At 43.3% G+C, this 22,102-nt stretch overlaps 1 protein-coding gene across 1 annotated transcript in view; it reads left to right on the top strand.

The window, feature by feature from the left end:
• UBE2V2 (ubiquitin conjugating enzyme E2 V2) overlaps positions 1–22,102 on the top strand; it is a 738,183-nt gene that overhangs the window by 698,955 nt on the left and 17,126 nt on the right. The window contains exons 2-3 of the mRNA XM_049775779.1: positions 6,997–7,037; positions 20,336–20,484. Of these exons, the coding sequence (XP_049631736.1) occupies positions 7,022–7,037; positions 20,336–20,484 (165 nt within the window). The 5' untranslated portion in view covers positions 6,997–7,021. The remainder of the gene's footprint in view (positions 1–6,996; positions 7,038–20,335; positions 20,485–22,102) is intronic.

Here is a 22,102-nt window from a genome sequence, read left to right as displayed (position 1 = left end):
AAGAACATAGGATAAAGCTGAAAGACAGATCATTGAGTGGAAAAGTATTTCCTTTCAAGCCTTCAGATAAAGGCTTAATACACAGGATATATAAAGTACTAACATAGGATAACATAGGTCAATAGCAAATTCAAAAATAGAGAGGAAATGAACAGATACTTCTCAGAGGAAGACAGGAAGATCATCCAATAGGCACATAAAAAAAGTGCCTAGCATTACTTATCATTTAGGAAACCAAATCACGACAGCAAGCAATGAGATACTTCAAACCAGTGATAATGGCACATATCAAAAATAGTAGGAACAATCTGATGGTGAGGAGGTAGTGAAAAGGAACTCTCATCCAGTTGCTCAAGGGAATTTTATCTGGTTCAGCCCTGAGTAAAACAGTAAGGAAAGTTCCCAGTAAACTTAGAATTGAGCTACCATATGACCCAGCAATTTCACTTGTGGATGGAACTGACCTGGGTTTGAACCCTGGCACCCCTTATGGTTCCCTGTGCACTGCCAGGATTCCTGAGTACGAAGTTCAAAATACAAAAAAAATAACCCCTGAGCATCACTGTATATGTACCCAAAACTAAAGAAAAATAAAATAGCAAGGGTTTTTTATAACTTTTATATTTTCTTTTTATTTGGTTTAGATCCTTGGAGTGGAAATAAGAATGAGAATAGAAAAAAATGGTTAGTACAATAATTCTCAAACTTCAGTAATTTCTTATGGATTCATAGGACATGTGCATGCCATTATTTATTGCTGCACTAACTACCATAGATAAGGTATGGATTCAACCTAGGTATACAGATGGATGGATGTGGCACATATATACAATGATGTGCTATGCAGCTACAACAAAATCAGTGCAATATACTGCAACCTAATTGACACTGGAAAATATGTTGAATGAAAGAAGCCAGAAGAAGAAAGAGAAAGACAGGATGATCTAATTTATCTGTGATATATAAAACAATTGTATAAGGAAATGTAATATCATAAAATGGGGCTGCCTAATCACCCTTGACCCCCAAGCTTAGGGAGGACAGAGAAGGAAAGAAATAAAAAAGGGAAGGAAGATGAGAAAGGGAAGTAATAGTGGAGTAGGGTCTGGGACCTCAATTATATTGGACATGTGAGAGAATGGTATAGCTATAAATCCAAAGCATAGACTCAGCAACACTGAGAACAGGAGATCTAAGCTGCAACCATAAAAGCTTGCAATATGCCTGCCAAGGTGACAAGCAGTGGTTGGGAGAGGATGGGAGTGCTGGTAGAGGATGATAGAATATGGAAGCACTAGTAATGGGAATGAACAATTGTAATGTGATGTTCTTTGGGATTTGGGTTGAGATTTGGTTATCCCAAAGTTCCCAAAAGGGATATCCAATACCCCCTATCCAGGGAGTACAGGAGAAGATGGTTCATGAACAATTCTCTGCAATAAGTAATCTACACATATTTTTTTTTGAGAGGTCAAACCCGGCATATAACCCGGGTTACTCCTGGCTCTACACTCAGAAATCGCTCCTGGCAGGCTCGGGGGACCATATGGGATGCCGGGATTCAAACCACCATCCTTCTGCATGCAAGGCAAACACCCTACCTCCATGCTATCTCCTCCTATCCCCAGATTATTGAGGAAATAGCCGGCAAGTAAATTTACACTGCAGGCTATTCACCATAAACCAGTCGCTCTAATAAACAGAACCACAAGCCTAGATGGCAGCCCCAGCTCAGCTCTCCTGCCTTCAATTTATTGAAATCCAAATTCAAGTCCCTCCCCAAGGGGAGGGGAAAATGGCAACAAAAATGATTAAGATACAAATGAGATACAGATAAAAAACAAATGAGGATTATTTCAAAAGGCCTCAATTTACTTAATTGACACTGGTTTTATGCCTAAAACTCAACTATCAATAATTTTGTAAATCAGTTTTTTGATTAATAAAAGAAAAAAGATATAAAATTGGTGTATTTGAGTGGATTGTTTGTTCAGACTTAGTGAGGGACAATGACACTCAAGGATTTATCACTTTTAGAAATCCAGCTTTCATTCTATTTGTTTCCTAAATTTTGTCCTGTTCCCATTTAGAATCAACAGGAGAAAGTCAAATGTGCTCCCCTGGGTGACATTTTTACCAATCAATGTTCACAATGTGGTCATACCTGTGCCTTGCATAAAACTTTCACCCTCTTCTGCCTGTGCTGGAGACTCTGCCCAAAACAACTGCTTGAGTGGCAAAAAGTGATGGTGGCTGCTTTCTGGCTAAACAAAACAAGATCTGAACACATTAATCTATGCTTCTCTCATTTAGATTTGGATTTGTTTCCACCGATTTATTTATTTGCCACACCTGGTGGCTGACTCCAGGTGTGCTCTCAGGGTCATATGGGAAGCTGAGGATTGAACCCAGATGAACCCAGAAGGGCTGTGTGTATGGCAAGTGTCCTACCAGCTGTACTATCACTTCAATTCCAACTTTCTTCCCCACAGTAAAACTGTAAGGGAAAAAAATGCCAAGTTGGAAAAAATTTCAAATATTAAACATTTGCCTATTTATTCCCATCATTAAATTTTTAGATCATAGATAATCATATGTAAACTTTCATTCTCATCAACAAAAAATAGTTTCTTGAGATTTTTCTATATAGTCCAGTTACATTTCAAACTATTGAAACTACATATTAATTATTTATTTGAGAAAACTTTAAATCAAGTAAAAGGTCATTCTATTGTTTAATTAGTAATTGTTAGAAAAATAACTTTTTATAATGAAAGATTAATGATGTTGATAAACTTGTTTGGCTAAAATCTTATTTAATTTTCACATATTTCATTATCTGCATGTCAATGTTATGACTAGATATTGCATATAACATAAAATTTAGAGGCCAAAATTTGACAAACAAAATAATAAAAATATAAAATGAAATACTGTGATTTATATCACTGTTAATGATAGTTTTATGCCTACTTCATTCCAACACCACACCAATACCAGAGTAGCCGCTTCCCTCTTACAGGGACCCAAAAGCTTCTCACATTCAGTGTTCCTTACACCACAAACTCAGTTTTATGGACCAACTCTTCAATTTTGTATCATTTGGCCATTCACTGCTCCCATGATTTGTATTTAAATTCCACATTTAAATCAGATTATTTTCTGTCTATCCCTTTTCTTCTGACTCAGTATTATGCCCTGAGGGTGATGGACCACTCACTCTATACAAAATCTGATATCCTGCGTGCAAATCATGTGCTCCAGTGCTTTGGGCTTTCTTCCCAGCCCTTTTAGATTCACTTTAAAACTAAAAATACAGGGGCCGGGAAGGTGGCGCTGGAGATAAGGTGTCTGCCTTGTAAGCGCTACCAAGGAACGGACCGCGGTTCGATCCCCCGGCGTCCCATATGGTCCCCCCAAGCCAGGGGCGATTTCTGAGCACATAGCCAGGAGTAACCCCTGAGCGTCAAATGGGTGTGGCCCAAAAAAAAAAAAAAAAACCAAAAAAAAACAAACTAAAAATACAAGCAATCTGAAAGTTAAAGATTATAATGGTGGGCCCGGAGAGATAGCACAGCGGTGTTTGCCTTGCAAGAGCCGATCCAGGACCAAAGGTGGCTGGTTCGAATCCCGGTGTCCCATATGGTCCCCCGTGCTCGCCAGGAGCTATTTCTGAGCAGACAGCCAGGAGTAACCCCTGAGCACCGCCGGGTGTGACCCAAAAACCAACCAAAAAAAAAAAAAAAAAAAAAAAAAAAGATTATAATGGTGGGGCCGGAGAGATAGCATGGAGGTAGAGCATTTGCCTTTCATGCAGGAGGACAGTGGTTCGAATCCCAGCATCCCATATGGTCCCCTGTGCCTGCCAGGGGCAATTTCTGAGCATAGAGCCAGAATTAACCTGAGCACTGCCGGGTGTGACCCAAAAACCAAAAAAGAAAAAGAAAAGGAAAAAAAGAGATGATAATGGTAATATGAATAGTAATCAGAAATAGTAGGATATTTATACTATTATCAAACAAAATGTACTTTAGAAAGAGACAGATAATTTAAGGCTATTATACTATTTGTAATCTTCAATATTCCACTTTTCATAATGAATTGGAACAAGTAACCAGTAGTAGTTGGAATTGTAATTTAGGAATTATAATTTTAAGGAATTAGATGGCTTGAATAACAACAGATTGAATATTCCTCTTAACTACACATATTTTCCCTAAGTGTACATAGATCAATCTCTTGGGTAGACCAATTGTTCCAATAGTTAGGCAACAATATAAGTTTTGTTTTGTTTTGTTTTGTTTTTGGGTCACACCCGGCAGGGCTCAGGGGTTATTCCTGGCTCCACGCTTAGAAATCGCTCCTGGCAGGCTCTGGGGACCATATGGGATGCAGGGATTCAAACCAATGACCTTCTGCACGCAAGGCAAATGCTTTACTTCCATGCTATCTCTCCAGCCCCAACAATGTAAATAGATTAAATAGATTTTAAAACATTAGATCTTTGTGGGGGCAGGTTGGAGCCACACTCAGTGATTAGATATAACTCCTGGTTCAATACCCAGGTATTGTTAGAGTAACCAGTTTTCATTCTAGTCAGAATAATTCTTCTTTGCATGCTTGTCACTCATGGACTGGAAATTTTTCTGGATTGGTCCCTTCCTCCTACTTGTTCTCCACCCAAGGGGGTGGTATTTCTCTTCCCAATAAAGACCTTGGGTCTCAGGGAGAAACTGAAGAAGCTGCTTGTGGTTTCCTTTCCACAACTAGTCTATCTTCCTGCTGTATCTTTTGCTAGAGAGCACAGAGATTGTGGTGGACATTTCCTGAACCTGTTTTATTCTTTTCCATCTTGCATGGATAATTTTCTGTGTCAGCATTTTCTTCCAGACCTGTGGTCCTAATCCCTTGGATTGGGGCATGAGGCTTTCACTTCACATGGTGCCTAGGACAGGAGCATCGTCTACAACTGGTGAGAGGTTCTCTGGGGGGTGATTTCATGATTACTTAAGTGGATAATTCCACTTTGGATAAAGATTCTAGTTCCTTTTTGGTTCGACTTTGGGTCTAGAGACCCAATCTTAACTGTTTTATGTCAACTGAAATAAAATACTACCTCTGAATAGCCACTACAGGGGCAAACTGCTACAAAACAAACACAAAGAACATTTTTCAAGATTAGGGCTCTGTGGAGGAAGCAATACAATTGTGTTGAACACTCCCTCCAACCTGTGCCCACTACCCAAAGCTTCCACAAAGGTCACCTTTGCCCAAATTTTATTCTACTAACATACTACATAAAAAGCTAATATACAGTGTTCTAAGACACTGAGAATCGGAAATCAGCATATTCTTCCTTCAGCAACTCTCTTCGCACTTGGGGTTCAAAGCTCCACAGCACTGTGATTTCCTTTTTTCTTTTCTTTCTTTCTTTTTTTTTTTTTTTTTTGGGTGTGTATCCTGTTCTGTGCTCATGGGTCCCCATGCGTGGAGCTCTGGAGGAAAACTAGGTTGGGCCACCACAGCCTCATATGCCCTGTCTTCTCCCCTGTTGTCACTGGTCCAGTACATGCCTTTTATATATTCATTCATGTATAGTTTTGGGGCGTCAGCGTTGAGTATTTCCCATGCTCACTGTGGAGTCACTCCTGGATGGGTCTTAAGGCAAATGCCTTTATCTCTGGTGCAACCTCCCTGGTTCTTTCTTTGGGGGGGGGGGGGGTTGGGTCACACCTGGCATCGTTCCAGGGTTACTCCTGGCTCTGTGCTCCGAAATCGCTCTGGCAGCCTCCCTCGGGAGACCATCTGGGGTGCCGGGAATCGGGAATCTAACTGGAGTCCATCTGCGGCTGGCCACATACAAGGCAAACGCCCTGCCACTGTGCGATCTCTCTGGCCCTCATCATGCCCTTTCAAGTGTATTTCCTCCGTATGTTTTCGTTCTTCATGGCTACTGCCTCAAATTTTGTCTGAGGGAAAGCCTGGTATTTTTGTGCGGGATTATTTATTTATTATTATTTATAATTAATTAAGTTATTATTTTAGGGGCCGGAGAGATAGCAGTGAGGTAAAGCGTTTGCCTCTCATGCAGAAGGACGGTGGTTCGAATCCCGGCATCCCATATGGTTCCCTGTGCCTGCCAAGGGCGATTTCTGAGCATAGAGCCAGGAGGAACCCCTGAGCGCTGCCGGGTGTGACCCAAAAAACAAAAAACAAAAAAAATATTATTTTAATACAAATTCTTTATTTAAGCTCCATGATTAGAAATCATGATTGTAGTTGGGTTTCAGTCATAAACAGAACACCCCCCTTCACCAGTGCAACATTCCCACCAATTTTTTTTTTATTTTTTATTTAATTTTATTTTTGGATTTTGGGTCGCACTCCGTGATGCCCAGGGGTTATTCCTGGCTCTGTGCGTGGGGGACTATATGGGATGCTGGGATCAAACACAGGTCCGTCCTGGGTCACCCTCTATCAATTAAATCAATCAAGGTCAACCAATCAATTAGGCAATCAATGAATAGACCAATTGAGATCAATCAATCAATTAAGCAATCAATCCATTTATTTATGTATTTTTGCTTTGGGGCCACACCCAGTGACTCTCAGGGGTTCCTCCTCCTGGCTCTGCACTCAGAAGTCGCACCTGGCAGGCACAGGGGCCCACATGGGATGCCGGGATTCGAACCACTGTCCCTCCTGGATTGGCTGCTTGCAAGGCAAACGCCTTACCGCTGCGCTACCTCTCCGCGGGGTCCCACCCACCCGGCCGGCGCTCCAGGGTGCCTCCCGGCGGCGCGCGAGGGGCATTATGGGTGTCTCGACCGAGGCAGGTCGGACGGAGCATGCGCCCTGCGTGCCGGCCCCTCGCGCCGGCCCCACGGAGCTCTCCTTCGATTGAGCGGCGGCCGGGACGAAGAGGTCGCCAGCGGCGCCCGGGCGTCGGGGCCGGCCGGAAGTGACGCGCCGTCGTGCGTGCGTGCGTGCGTGCGGCGGCGGCGTCGGGCTGCAGGCGAAGATGGCGGTCTCCACAGGTCGGTTTCCAGGCCCGGCTGTCCGTCCGTCCTTCCGTCCGTCCGTCCGTGCGCGCGCTCGCTCGCTCGCTTTCCCGCCGCTCCGCGCCGCGGCCCCGCCAGTCCCGCTCGCAGCCGCCGCGCGCTCGGGGCGCTCGGGCGAAGCGGCGCGCGGCTTTCGGGACGCCAGGCGCCCCGCGGAGCCCAGCCGGGCCGGGCCTGGGTGGTGGGGCGGGCCTGGGAGCCTGGGAGGCCGACGGGGCGGCTGGTCGGGTCTGTCTGCTCTGCGCCTGGGCTGGGAGGCGCGGGGCGGGCGCGGGGCGAGCGAGCTGCAGGCCCGCCCGTTAGCCTTGCCGGGGTCGTGCCCCCCAGTCTGGCCAGGCCCACCCCGATTCTGCAGGGCGCGCTTTCCGCGCGGAACTGTTGCTCTGCAACGTCGGGGTGCACCTCCTGTTTGCCCCCCGTATCCGTCTAGCTTTTCCCCAACGAAGTGAATGGAAACCTGCCGTGCAAACAGAAAAACTCCAGCAAGACGAGCGCCCACGGAAGAAGTGGGTTCTTTTTGTTTGGGGGCTATACCCAGCAGACCCCAGGGCTCACTCCTGGCTCTGCACTCAGAAATTACTCCTGGCAGGCCCCGAGGATCACCTGGGATGCCAGGGCTCGAACCTGGACCAGCATGCTGCATACAAGGCAAAGGCCTTGCCTGCTGTGCTGTGCTGTTGCTCCAGCGAAGAAGTGGGTTCTTCAACTGCGCTTCTGCATGCATTCCGGTTTTTTGTTTTATTATTTTTTTTTACTTTGGAGAACAGACTTAATAACGCTCCAGTTCTGGAGACTCGACCCTTGTAAAGGATGTTGACTTAACGGGCGTCGTTTTCCTTAAAACACCTCCACCCGGGAGATCTTGCATTTTTTTTCTAATCGTCGTGGACAATGCAGTGTGGTTTTTAGTGTTTCATTCCGTCCTCCCATTATAAGAATGAATGAATGCATGTTGAAAGCACCATGTGGAGGGTTTCACTGTATGTAGTGATGGGGAATTTGCAGGATATGATAAGGATCTGAATGCTAAATTTATAGACAGGTGTCACAGATGATAAGATTTTGGACATCTTAGTGTGGTGCATGTATGCCTGGATACATGGACTCAGCTGAGTTCTAAAGCAAGGATGATTGAGAGGGACATTTTAGTTATGACTTTCACGATTACTCTTCGAAACCCTGTGTGCTTGGGAATGGGACCCTATTGTTTTAAGAGGTGTGCTTAGTGCTTATCAGTACTGAAAAATTGGCAATAAAATGATATATATGAATTAGGTGGTTTTCTTACATTGTCGGTTGCATTACTTTATTTAAATCTATTCCCTCCCTCATGTCCCCCTCAGGGGCCAGAGTGATAGCACAGAGGGGTTCGTTCCCACCATTCTATATGGTCCCCAGGGTCTGCCATGTGCTAGGCAAACGCCCAACCTACTATGCTATCTTTCTGGCCCTCTAGGAGTAATTTCTGAGCATAGAGCCAGAAGTAACCACCAAGTGCTTCTGTGGCCCCAAAACAAAAACAAGAACAACCAACCAACAACAACAACAAAAAATCGATCCTCAACTTAATTACAAGTACTAGATAGAATATTAGGTAGTAGAAACATTTATATGATATTAATCACATATTTTTTTAAACCCTGTTTAGTTATTTTTGGAAGATAAAAGTTATAAAATGGGGCAGGAGTTGGGGCCGGGAAGGTGGCGCTACAGGTTAGGTGTCTGCCTTGCAAGCGGATGGACCGCGGTTCGATCCCCCGGTGTCCCATATGGTCCTCCCAAGCCAGGGGTGATTTCTGAGCACATAGCCAGGAGTAACCCCTGAGCGTCAAACGGGTGTGGCCCAAAAACCAAAAAAAAAAAAAAAAAAAAAAAAAAAAATGGGGCAGGAGCGATAGCTTAGCGGGTAGGGCACTTGCCTAGCACGGAGCCGACCTGGGTTCGATCCCTGGCATTCCATATGGTCCCCAGAGCCCACCTGGAGTGATTCCTGCATGCAGAGCCAGGAGTAACCCCCTGAGCATCTCCAGGTGTGGCCTAAAACCAAAAAATATAAAAAGATTATTGATAAATCTGAGCATATTTATTGTATACATTGGAAGTGCATGTTTCTAACATTTTAGCATTTTAAAGGTTAGTTTCACCCTGGTTTTTAGATCTATGAAACCTTTTTTGTTTGTTTGTTTGTTTGTTTGTTTGTTTGTTTTTGGGTTACACCCAGCAGCGCTCAGGAGTTACTCCTACCTCTACGCTCAGAAATCGCTCCCTGCAGGCTCGGGGGACCATATGGGACACCGGGATTCGAACCACCGACTTTTTGCATGCGAGGTAAACGCCTTTACCTTCATGCTATCTCTCCAGCCCCAGATCTATGAAACCGATGGATTTTTTTTTTTTTTTTTGGATAGCAGATGTGTGTAAGCCATATAGATAGAACACAAAACACAAAAAATTAAGAACTCAGTCTCTTAAGAAGTAAGCGGTGGAGCCAGAGCAATAGTACAGTGTGTACTGTGCTTGCCTTGTACTTGATCAACTGGGATTTGTTATCAAGCACACATGGTCCTTGGAGTAGTGCTAGAAGTGGTCCTTGAGCCCAGGGCCAGGAGTAACCCCCAAGCATCACCTGGTGTGCCCTCAAAACAACAACAAAACGCTTGGCATTGTTGTATTTATTGAATTAGGACCTGAATTGGCAAATTCTGCTGTTCATGATAGGTTACTTTGTGAATTGGGACATGCTACTGCATTTCTTAAATTTTTATTTTTATTTATTTTTTTGGGTCACACCCAAGCAGCGCTCAAGGGCTACTTCTGGCTCTATGCTCAGAAATTGCCCCCGGTAGGCTCGGGGGACCATATGGGATGGCAGGATTCGAACCACCATCCTTCCGCATGCAAGGCAAATGTCTTACCGCTGTGCTATCTCTCCGGCAAATTTTTATTTTTTAAGTATGTTTTTGTTTTTTGGGTCACACTTGGCCATGCTCTTCACTTTGCACTCCAGAATTATTCCTAGTAATGTGTGGAGGACCTTATATAATGCTGGGGATCAAACCTGTGTCAGCTGCATGCAAGGCAAGCATCCTATTGCTATTCTATTTGCTGCGCCCCTCAAACTTTGAGATGTTTTGTTTTGAAGCTACATCTGCCTGTACTTGGTTGTCAATGATTGAACCTGGGCTGACAGTTGTAGATCATGCTCTCTGGCTGTATCTGACCTGCAACTGATTCGCTGAAGCCTTGTTAACACGAGATTTGAGAACATGATTTTATTTTTGTTTTTGTTTTGGACCACATCCAGAGATATCCCAATGGCTCTGGATTCAGGAACCACTGCAGATGTTCAGGGGAACATTTTGAATGCTGGGGATAGAACCTGAGTTGGCTGCTTGCTAGGTTGAGTGTCTTACCCACTGTACTATTGCTCTGGCCTTAGAACTTGACTTCATTTTATCTGTCCTCAAGATGAGGATACTCATATGCTTATAACTTGGAAAGAAATAGAAGAAATTGCATGTATAAATCATTATCTAGACTCTAGGAACTAAGGAAGCTCTTCTAGGGAAGAGCTGAAATATATAGTAGTTCAGTGTGTTTACTTTTGACACTAATAATTGGCTTTGTAGATTTTTTCTAGGTCAGTTAGAAACTTACATGTTCTTGATAATTGTTTGCTTTTGATGATGAAATAATACAGTTTTGCTGTACCAGCTGTTCTCTTTCTATTGCAGCATGTAAAAATGACCACACTAATAGTTTGCATAAAGCACCTGAAAAAGATTAAGATTATGGGCCCGGAGAGATAGCACAGCGGTGTTTGCCTTGCAAGCAGCCGATCCAGGACCAAAGGTGTTTGGTTCGAATCCCGGTGTCCCATATGGTCCCCCGTGCCTGCCAGGAGCTATTTCTGAGCAGACAGCCAGGAGTAACCCCTGAGCACCGCCGGGTGTGGCCCAAAAACAAAAAAAAAAAAAAAAAAAAAAAAATGATTAAGATTATATATGACCTTTGGAAATGTTTACTAAAACATTCAAAACTGGTTACTTATATAGGAAATTAAAAGGCAAACAAAATAATTTTTTTTTGTTTAGTATACTTAGGCATTAAGAATTAGTGGTTTGGGGCCGGAGAGATAGCATGGAGGTAAGGCGTTTGCCTTTCATGCAGGAGGTCATCGGTTTGAATCCCGGCGCCCCATATGGTCCCCCGTGCCTGCCAGGAGCAATTTCTGAGCCTGGAGCCAGGAATAACCTCTGAGCACTGCCGGGTGTGACCCAAAAACCACAAAAAAAAAAAAAAAAAAAAAAAAAAAAAAAGAATTAGTGGTTTGGGGCCGGAGAGATGGCATGGAGGTAGGGCATTTACCTTGCATGCAGAAGTACGGTGGTTCAAATCCCGGCATCACATATGGTCCCCTGAACCCTCCAGGAGCGATTTCTGAGTGTAAAGCCAGGAGTAACCTTGAGCACTGCTGGGTGTGACCCCCAAAAACACCCCCCAAAAAATTAGTGTTTTTTTTTAAAGTGTGGTTTATCAAGAGTAGTGTGAACAATGCTTCAGGAGCCAACTAATTATTCTCTTTTGGTTTTTGGTTCACAGCTGGCGTGCTCAGGACTTATTCCTTTGGCAGGAATGACTCCTGGCAGGCTCATGGAATATGGTGCTGGGAATTGAATCTGGGTCAGCTGCATGAAAGGCAAGCGCCTCACCCACACTATCCTATCTCTCTGGCACCAATTAGGTCTCTGCTTTGGTGAATTGTCATATTCCTTTTTTGGATTAGCTTTCAACATTTTATCCTTTGTGCTCTTAATTTTAAGTAACATTGTTGGGCTCCCTTTCTTCCCTTCCTTTTTATAGGTTTATATCCCTACTGTTTGTATTAGAACCCAGTTAAAGATGTATAGTGAGTTACTGCCATTAGACACACCTTAAAAGATATAATATATTTGCCTACTGGTTGGAACATTTGCACAATAATTTGTAGGTAGCAGAATTTGTACTTTGTACGTTTGTTCATACTTAATATATTCTGTTAACTGAAATTTGAAAAACTTATTTGATTGTGTTGCTGATTTAATTTTTTTGGGTGTGTGTGTTTAAGTTTGGGCCACACTGAATGGTGCTCAGGGCTGGCTCTTCACTTGGGGATCATTGCTGGTGGATTTGGGGACCATATGGGATTCTGGGAATGAAACCTGTCTTGGCATTGTCCAAGGTCAGTTTCTAGCTCTGATTTAATGTTTTTGTTTTTGGGCAACACTGACTGTGCTCAGGGGTTACTCCTGCCTCTACTTAATAATATCACTTGAGGGGCAGGAGAGGTGGCGCTAGAGGTAAGGTGTCTGCCTTGCAAGCGCTAGCGTAGGATGGACCGTGGTTCGATCCCCCAGCGTCCCATATGGTCCCCCCAAGCCAGGAGCGATTTCTGAGTGCATAGTCAGGAGTAACCCCTGAGCATCAAATGGGTGTGGCCCAAAAACCAAAAAAAAAATCTCACTTGGTGGGTCTAGGGACCATATGGGATGCTGGGAATTTAACCCTGGTTGCCTCATGCAAAGCAAATGCTTATCTGCTATACTATTGCTCTGGCCCCTTTATTTAATCAATTTTATATTGATCTGTTTGTTTTAGGGCCAGATTGGACTCTGTACTTGACTTATTTCTAGCTCTGTGCTTGGGCATTGCACCTGGTTGGTTTGCAGGGACTATGTGGTACTTGGGATTGAACTGGGTTGGCCACATGCGAAGCCTTAGCCCCTGTACCATCTCTCAGGCTCTTGTTGTTTTGTTTTTGGGTCATACCCGGTGGCGCTCGGGGTTACTTCTGACTCTGCCCTCAAATCTCTCCTGGCAGGCTCGGGGACCATGTGAGATGCCTTCTGCATGCAAGGCAAATGCCTTACCTCCATGATATCTCCCCGGCCCCTGGGAGTAAAATTTTTAAAAAAAGAAAAGGAGCACAAGAAGAAAATTTTTGAAAAATTATTGTATCTTGCAATGAGTTCATTAAATTGTTGTCAGATGGTTTATTTTATTTATTTATTTTTTTTTGTGGTTTTTGGGTCATACCCGGCAGTGCTCAGGGGTTTTTCCTGGCTCTGTGCTCAGAAATCGCTCCTGGCAGGCACGGGGGACCATATGGGACACCGGGATTTGAACTGATGACCTTCTGCATGAAAGGTAAATGCCTTACCTCCATGCTATCTCTCCGGCCCCGTCAGATGGTTTATTAAGCTCTTGTTGCTAATTGATCATTCTGTTCTTTTGTTTCCGAACATTAGGTGGCTTCAAATATACATTGGTTATAAATTGGTGTTTCTTACAGAGATGATAGTAATAAAAAATTTGGAGTTGTCCAGGAATTCCAAGCACCATTGCTGAAACAGCGGCTTTTGTGGGGCCTATTTCAGTTGCTAGGACTTTTGGATGGAATTATTAGATATTTGGGGTTGGGAGTGGATGGTGCCCAAACCTCAAAAACGTTCTATACTAAGCATACCTGGCGTTTTGGTCAGATTGGTGTCTGCAGAGAGCTGTGGAAGAATGGTGAAGCAGGAACATTTGCCAAAGCGACACTTGTGGACTGATGGGCATAGTAGGCATGGCTTCTGCAAGGCAGTAACTTGGCTCTCCCTCTCCTCTCAAGATTGCTAGCTTTCAGCTGCATGGCCATAATTTTTATGGCTTGGTATATCTTTTGAGAACAGAGTGAGTCTGTGAGCTGGCAGAATGCAGATGTGGTGAGTGCATTTGTGGGTATGGTTTCAGCTGCCCGTGCTTCTGGAAATACGAAAGATAAGGGCATCTGAGGATGCCCGCACTCAGAGAGTGATTCTTTTTCAAAAATCTTATGTGTAGGGACCGGAAAGATAGTACAGAGGTAGGACGTTTGCCTTGCATGCAGCCGACCTAGGATGGATGGTGGTTTGAATCCTGGCGTCCCATAAAATCCCCCGTGTCTGTCAGGGCGATTTCTGAGTGCAGAGCCAGGAGTAACCCCTGAGCACTGCCAAGTGTGACCCAATGCCCCCCACCCCAATCTTAATGTTTAAAGAACAAATTAAATTGGAACAGCAAAGTTTCAAAGACAGGAGACTTCCTTATGACTTACAACTTTGGATAGGTGTTTATAATCACTGAAATAGTTCTTATGCAGAGTACATTATCTTGGTGTATGTAAGTCACTGTTTCCCAGAGTGGCGGAGGAGTTTCATCTGGACAGAAGTTAGCATTAGCCCCTGTACTCTCTCCCAGTCCCAGTGACATTCTCTTTTAAAGAATGAGATAAGTAATACACATTTTCAGAAAATGTAGTGGCTAAATATTGTTACACATTTATAGAAAAAAATGTTTTCTGAGCACAGAAATCAAATTTGGTATTGCAAGCAAAATATGTATATACTAGTTGTTTCCTTAGGTTTTTTTTGTTTTTGTTTTTGGGCCACACTGGTGGTGCTTAGGGGTTACTACTGGCTCTGTGTTCAGAAATTACTCCTGGCAGGCTTGGATGCCGGAGATTGAACCTGGGTCAGCCTTGTGCAAGGCAAACGCTCTACCCACTGTGCTTTCACTGCACCCTGATGGTGGACATTATTTAGGAATATAAAACATATGACAACATATAAATAGGATCAATTTAATCCAAATAGTTATGGAATGAGAAAGATCTAGGCATTTCCCAGTGATTCTTACTCTCCCTGAGTTTTGAAGTGTTCATTAAAATTCAGATTGTGGGGCCCGGAGAGATAGCACAGTGGCGTTTGCCTTGCAAGCAGCTGATTCAGGACCAAAGGTGGTTGGTTCGAATCCCGTGTCCCATATGGTCCCCCGTGCCTGCCAGGAGCTATTTCTGAGCAGACAGCCAGGAGTAACCCCTGAGCAATGCCAGGTGTGGCCCCCCCCCAAAAAAAATTCAGATTGTGGGGGAAAAGCTACCCTTCATGAGGGTGTGTGTGTGTGTGTGTGTGTCTGTGTGTGTGTGTGTGTCTGTGTGTGTGTGTCTGTGTGTGTCTCACACGTGGTGCTCAGGGCTTACTCCTGGCTCAGAAATTACTGCTGCAAGCATGAGGGACCATAGGGTATGCCAGGGATTGAACCAGATTTGGCCACATGCAAGGTAAATGCCCTTTCTGCTGTACTATTGCTTCAGAGTCTCCATGAGGTCTTTAGATTATGTATCATGAATCTTTTTGTTTGCTTATTTTGGAGCTAAATGGTACTGCTTAGGGTCTACTCCTAGTTCTATACTCTGGGATCATTTCTGATGAGTTCTGGGGGACCAAATGGGAAGTTGGATTTTGAACCCTGGCTGGCTGGTTGTGTGCAAGGCAAGTGCCCTCTTCCCTGTGCTAGCTCTCTGGCCCCATGTATATCAAGAATTTTAGGAGGGGCAGGAGCAGTGGCGCAGCGGTAGGGCGGTTTGATTCCCTGGCGTCCCCTGTGGTCCCCCAAGCCAGGAGCGATTTCTGAGTGCATAGCCAGGAGTAACCCCTGAGTGTCACTGGGTGTAGCCCAAAAACCAAAAAAAGAATTTTAGGAAAACTGGAAGTTTTAGAAATAGAACAGTATATCAATACTGGTTCAACTTTGGAGAATAATTCTTTCTTGTTTTATTTGCATAACAATTTACCTACCAAGGAGTGAGGTTTGGTATATTCAGATGTGTACAGCTTTTACTGCTATAGTAGACTTATAACATTTGTATCACCTCAGAAGGAAGCCCTGTACCATTTATTTATTTATTTATTGATTGATTGATTGATTGTTTGTATTTTTGCTTTTTGGGCCACACCTGATGACACTCAGGAGTTACTCCTGGCTATGCACTCAGAAATTGCTCCTGGCTTGGGGGACCATATGGGACGCTGGAAGATCGAATCGCTGTCTGTCCTAGTTCAAGGCGTGCAAAGCAAATGCCCTACCACTGTGCAACTGCTCCAGCCCCTTCCTTTAGTTTTTATAGCCCTATCTCCACCAGAATTTACACATGAATGAAATTGTGAGGTGTGCTATTTTTGTGAGTGGCTCTTCTACTATGTGGGGAGTGAGGGGTGATTGTACAACACCAGGATTTACTCCTGGCTTTGAGCTTGGGGTCATTGCTCCCAGTGCTTGAATTTCTGGTATTGGGGGACTATATGAAGTGCTGGGGATCAAACGTGGGTGGGATCTGCAGTATGCAAGGCCTTCCCCTCTTTCATCTCATCTCTCCACCTTCCTTACCCCTCAAGTTTCTCTGAAAATACCATCTCTTCTGCTAATCTAGGAGCAGAATTGCTAAGTCACATGTAACTATGTTTAATTATTTAAGGAACTGCCAGCCTTACTTTTTTTTTTTTTTTTTTTAGGTGCCATACCTATACCCAGCAGTGCTTATGAGTGCTGGGGATTAAATCTGGGTAAATCTCATGCAAAACTGCTGTATTATCACTGAGGCCTCATGCCGGAATTTTTCAAAGGAGGAACCCATTTTATATTTCCACCAGTATACATCTTTACAAATAAATACCTGACCTTTTTTTTTTTATGGTTTTGGGTCATACCCGGCAGCACTCGGGTTCCTCCTGTCTCTATGCTCAGAAATAGCTCCTGGCAGGCTTGGAGGATCAAATGGGATGCTGGGATTTGAACCACCGCCCTTTTGCATGCAAGGCAAATGCCTTACCTCCATGCTATCTCTCTGGCCCCAATACCTGACTTTTCTTTTCTTTCCTTCCATTACTCCAAGGGTGCTCCCTGAGTTGCTCTGGAATCATGCTGTACAAGGGTTGAACCAGATTGTTGGCATATAGAACCTATGCCATCTCCCTGGCAGTTTTCTGACTTTATTATACTATCCTATAGAGCCGCGATGGCGAACCTATGGCATGCGTGCCAGCGGTGACACGAGAAGGCCTTGCAGCTGGCATGCAGGAAGGTCCGCAATTAAGATATGCGGCATGTGCCGCATAGTTTTTAGATACTAAATTCTTGTTATTAAGGTTTAATTGACGTGCTGGCACTTTTGAGGAAATTCTTTGGTTTTGTGCGGCAGTTTGGGCATTCGGGCTCAAAAAGGTTAGCCATCATTGCTATAGAGTATGACAGTAATTTTATTGTTTTGGTTTACTATTTTCTGATGATTCATTATGAACAACTTTCATGCACTTGTTGACCACCTGAATATTTGATTTTATTTTTCTGAGAAATAGTTATTCAGCATTGCTCAGGGGTTAATTCATGGCTCTTAACTCAGGAATTTTTCCTGGTGAACCTGGGTCAACTGTGTGCAAGGCAAGTGCCCTACTACTATACTATTACTCTGACCCCACTTTGCCAGTTTTTTTTTTTTTTTTGGTTTTTGGACCACACCCAGCGGTGCTCAGGGGTTACTCCTGGTTATCTGCTCAGAAATAGCTCCTGGCAGGCATGGGGGACCATGTGGGACGCTGGGATTCGAATCAACCACCTTAGGGTTATATACTGGTTAGAAAAATACCTTTTTTTAATTTTTTTTTTATTTTTGGGTCATACCCAGCAGCGCTCAGGGGTTACTCCTGGCTCTGCACCCAAAAATCACCCCTGGTAAGGCAAATGCCCTACCTCCATGCTATCTCTCCGGCCCCAGAAAAATTCTTTATTCTAAATAAAACATCATAGTTATAGTTTGCAGGTATTATGTTATAGTTTTGTAGGTTGTTTTTTACTTTCTTGATGATGCCATTTTATTTTTTTGTTTTTGTTTTTATTTTTGTCCTACAGCCAGCTGTGCACAGGGCTAACTCTGACTTTGCACTCAGGAATCATTCCTGGCAGGCTCAGAGGGACATGGGATGGTGGGGGTTGAATTCGGGTTAACTGTTTGGTTTAAGGTTTAATCTTGCATGGCAAAATATATATGTGTCCAAATATCAGGCATTTAAGTAATTGATTCCTTTTAAGTCCTGTTATTCCTTAAAGGTTTTAGCCCAGTGATTGGGATATTATTGAAAAGTATAAATGGTGTATAACATGGTATACTCATACTCGCGGCAGTGTCTACCTGCTCCCCAAATTGTCATATGCCTTTTTAGGGAGTACCCTACCTGGTGAGGCTCAGGGGGTTTACTTCTGACTTTGAGCTCAGAAATTATTCCTGGTAGGCTTGGAGGGATGCTGAGGATCGAACCTGGATCAGCTACGGATAAGGCCTTTGCAAATGCCTTACCTGCACTGCTATTGCTCCAGTTTTAAAAAATGTGCTTTTTTTTTTTTAAACAGTATTGGTATAAATGGCTATTTCCTGGGAGGAAATACTTAAGTTATTGAAGAGTCTTTAATTTTCTAAAGTGTTTGAGGAATGATTTAGAAGGAATGCTGTTGTTTCTTGAATTCTCAGGAGAATAAGTACTTAAAAGTAGTCTATTTTTCAGGGGCCAGAGATACTTAAATAGGCAAGATGCTTGCCTTGTAGTTGACTGACCCTGGTGTAATCATGGTACCATATATATTGCCCCAAGCATTGGCAGGTATAATCTTTGAGCAAAGCTGGGCTCAAAGCTGGGGGCCAAAAGCAGAAACAAAACAAAACAAAGTTCTCCTCCTCTTCCTCCTCCTCCTCCTTCTTCCTCTTCCTCTTCTTCCTCTTCCTCCTCCTCCTCCTTCTCTTCCTCCTCTTCCTCCTCCTCTTTTTTTTTTTGGTTTTTGGGCCACACCCAGCGTTGCTCAGGGGTTACTCCTGACTGTCTGCTCAGAAATAGCTCCTGGCAGGCACGGGGGACCATATGGAACACAGGGATTCGAACCAACCACCTTTGGTCCTGGATCGGTTGCTTGCAAGTCAAACGCTGCTGTGCTATCTCTCCAGGCCTGGCTTATACTCTTGTCGGCTTATACTCGAGTATATATGGTATATTGCTATTTCCAGAACTTTTTTTGGGTTGTGTATATTTGTTGTTTTGGGGCCACACCTAGCAGTGCTTGACCTTACTCCTGGCTCTGTGTTCAGAGTTCTCTTCCTGTGTGTTTGAGGTCCATATGGGATGTTGTGGATTAAACCTGGATAACCTGCATGCAAGGCAAGCACATTACCCACTGCACTGTCTCTTTATGTGTATATTTTTCCAGATGGATCTTTATTTTTAAATCTTCAGAGAGCATTTACTAATGAAATTTTAACTTTATAAAATCATCTGGTTAACTTTATTCATGAACTTTCTTGAGAACATTGTGTACTTTATTTGATGCAATATTGTTGTCTAGGAATCGAAATCTTAAGTATGGGAGATAACCTTATAATGATAAATTGATTAACTGGGAAGTTATATACTTGTACGGAGCTTTTTTGTTTGATTGATTTTTTTTGTTTTTTGCTTTTGGTCCACACCTGGCTGCACTCAGGGTTAGTCTTGGTTCTGTGCTCAGAAATTATTCCTGGCAGGCTCAGGGGATCATATAGGGTTGCGGGGATTGAACCCAGGTTGTTGTTGTGCAAGGCAAACGCCCTATCGCTGTGCTATCTCTCAGGCCCCTATGTACATGTACTGGTCTAAGATAGTCAAGGTATGTGCTACACCTTTGAACTAGCCGTATCCCTAGCCTCAGAATATTTTAAAGGAAATTTTTGTTTTGTTTTGTTTTTGTTTTATTTTTGGGTCACACCTGGCGGTGCTCAGGGGTTACTCCTATTTCTGCACTCAGAAATTGCTCCTTGGGGCCGGAGTGATAGTACAGTGGCAGGGCATTTACCTTGCACACAGCCAATCCAGGATGGACCTTGGTTCGATCCCCGGCCTTTCATATGGTCCCTGAGCCAAGAACGATTTTTGAGCACATAGCCAGGAGTAACCCTTGAGCATCACTGGGTGTGCCCCCCCCCCCCGAAAAAAGAAATCTCTACTGGTGGAAGGCACAGAGGACCAGGATTCAAACCATCATCTGATCTGTCCTGGATTGGCTGCGTGCAAGGCAAATCACCTACTGTTGTGCTAGATCTCCTGCTCCAGGGATTTTTTTCTTGATGGAAAATAATTTTTTTTTTTTTTTTTTTTGGTTTTTGGTTTTTTGGTTCACACCCGGAAGCGCTCAGGGGTCACTCCTGGTTCCTGGCTCAGAAATTGCTCCTGGCAGGCTCTGGGGACCATATGAGATGCCGGGATTTGAACCACTGTCCTCCTGCATACAAGGCAAATGCCCTACCTTCATGCTATCTCTCTGGCCCTGGGAAATAATTTTTAAAGGTTAATTTGTAAAAGCTGAATTTTAATGTATAGGTCTTAATAGTTATGAATGTTTTGTATTCTTTTGTATAGGAGTTAAGGTTCCTCGTAATTTTCGCTTGTTGGAAGAACTTGAAGAAGGACAAAAAGGAGTAGGCGATGGTACAGTTAGCTGGGGCCTTGAAGACGATGAAGATATGACACTTACAAGGTGGACAGGCATGATTATTGGGCCACCAAGGGTCAGTGAAATAAATTATGTATTTTCCTATTCATTTTTGAGGGCACATTTTAATAATATGATATTAAATAATTATGACTTAAATGAAATGCTTTTCTTTTTATTTTACATTTATTTTTTGATTCTTACTGTATGTATGCAAAGTATAATTGACTTTTTCTGTTTGAGGATTGAAGTAACAATTCATGTAATTATTCCATAAGAGTATTTGTAGTTAAGGATTAATAATTTTAGATTTTAATTTGGCAGAGAAAGTTCACTATAAAACTTTAGAATATGTTTTTTCTATCTAGAATAATTGAGGAAGTCTGAACAGTGGAGGAAGTTGTCTTTAAAAAAATACTTAAGGACAGGTTAGTAGATTTTAGAAGGTGGTGATGGGAATGGAGAATATTCCAATTAGAGAGGAGAGATGGTGGGGCTGGTGTGGTGGCGCTAGAGGTAAGGTGTCTGCCTTGCTAGTGCTAGTCTAGGACGGACAGCGGTTCTATCCCCCGGGGTCCCATATGGTCCTCCAAGCCAGGAATGACTTTTTTTTTTTTTTTTTTTTTTGGTTTTTGGGCCACACCTGGCGGTGCTCAGGGGTTACTCCTGGCTGTCTGCTCAGAAATAGCTCCTGGCAGGCACAGGGGCAGGCACAGGGGACCATATGGGACACTGGTATTCGAACCAACCACCTTAGGTCCTGGATCGGCTGCTTGCAAGGCAAACGCTGCTGTGCTATTTCTCCAGGCCCAGGAACAACTTCTGAACGCATAGCCAGGAGTAACCCCTGAGCATCACTGGGTGTGACTCAAAAACAAAAAACAAAAAACAAAAAAAAAAAAGAGAGGAAAGATGGTGAGGAAATGGAGACCAAACATTCTGTTTTGCCTGCTTGTAACCAAGGTCTCCTAAATTGGTTTGTATTTGAGTGCATATTGCTATTTGCTCTCTGATATTTGACCCACCATTTAAGTGCTATATATAGGTTTCAATTCTTCTATCTAGAAATAAATTGAAAAATCTATGGTTCTTTCCTCTTCTATTAGGTCCAACCTTGCCCCCACCACTCCAAGTTTTCTACTCCACTTTATTTTTTGGAGGGGAGCTTTCCAAGCAGCCAATCAGATTGGATGGTTTGGTACTCTGACTCTTCTCAGGAGTCCTTGGGATGCTCCAGGTTATATGCTGCAGCTTTTGGAGGATCATGGATCTTGGAGTCTCTTGGAGGTGCCAGGGATTGAGCCTGGGGTTCTATGTATTTAAAGCATTTGTTTCTTGCATGCTGTGTAATTTCCTGGCACCTATGATGTTTTATTTTTAATTCAAGATCTTTCTCAGATCAGGAAATTTTTCTCTTTCTGTTTACAGTTCTTATGGTAAGGTCTGATTTACTGTTCTCATTACACTGAATGTGAAATCTATGTATTGTATATTATTTTTGACTTGCTGGAAAGAACAGAATTTGAAGGGATTTTTTTTTTGATATATGTTGAACATTTCAGTTGATTTTCCCTTCCCTGACTGGTTTCTCCAAAAAAGACTCAAGAAAGGAAGTATATTGCTGATTAAAATGCATTCATTTTATATTTGACATTTATAATGAAAACTATGTTTTGGGGCTGGAGAGATAGCAC

The sequence above is a fragment of the Suncus etruscus genome, chromosome 6 (assembly GCF_024139225.1).
Source record: "Suncus etruscus isolate mSunEtr1 chromosome 6, mSunEtr1.pri.cur, whole genome shotgun sequence".
Classification (NCBI taxonomy): domain Eukaryota; kingdom Metazoa; phylum Chordata; class Mammalia; order Eulipotyphla; family Soricidae; genus Suncus; species Suncus etruscus.
Note: the sequence above shows the minus strand (reverse complement) of the source record. Positions and strands in the feature narration are given on the sequence as shown.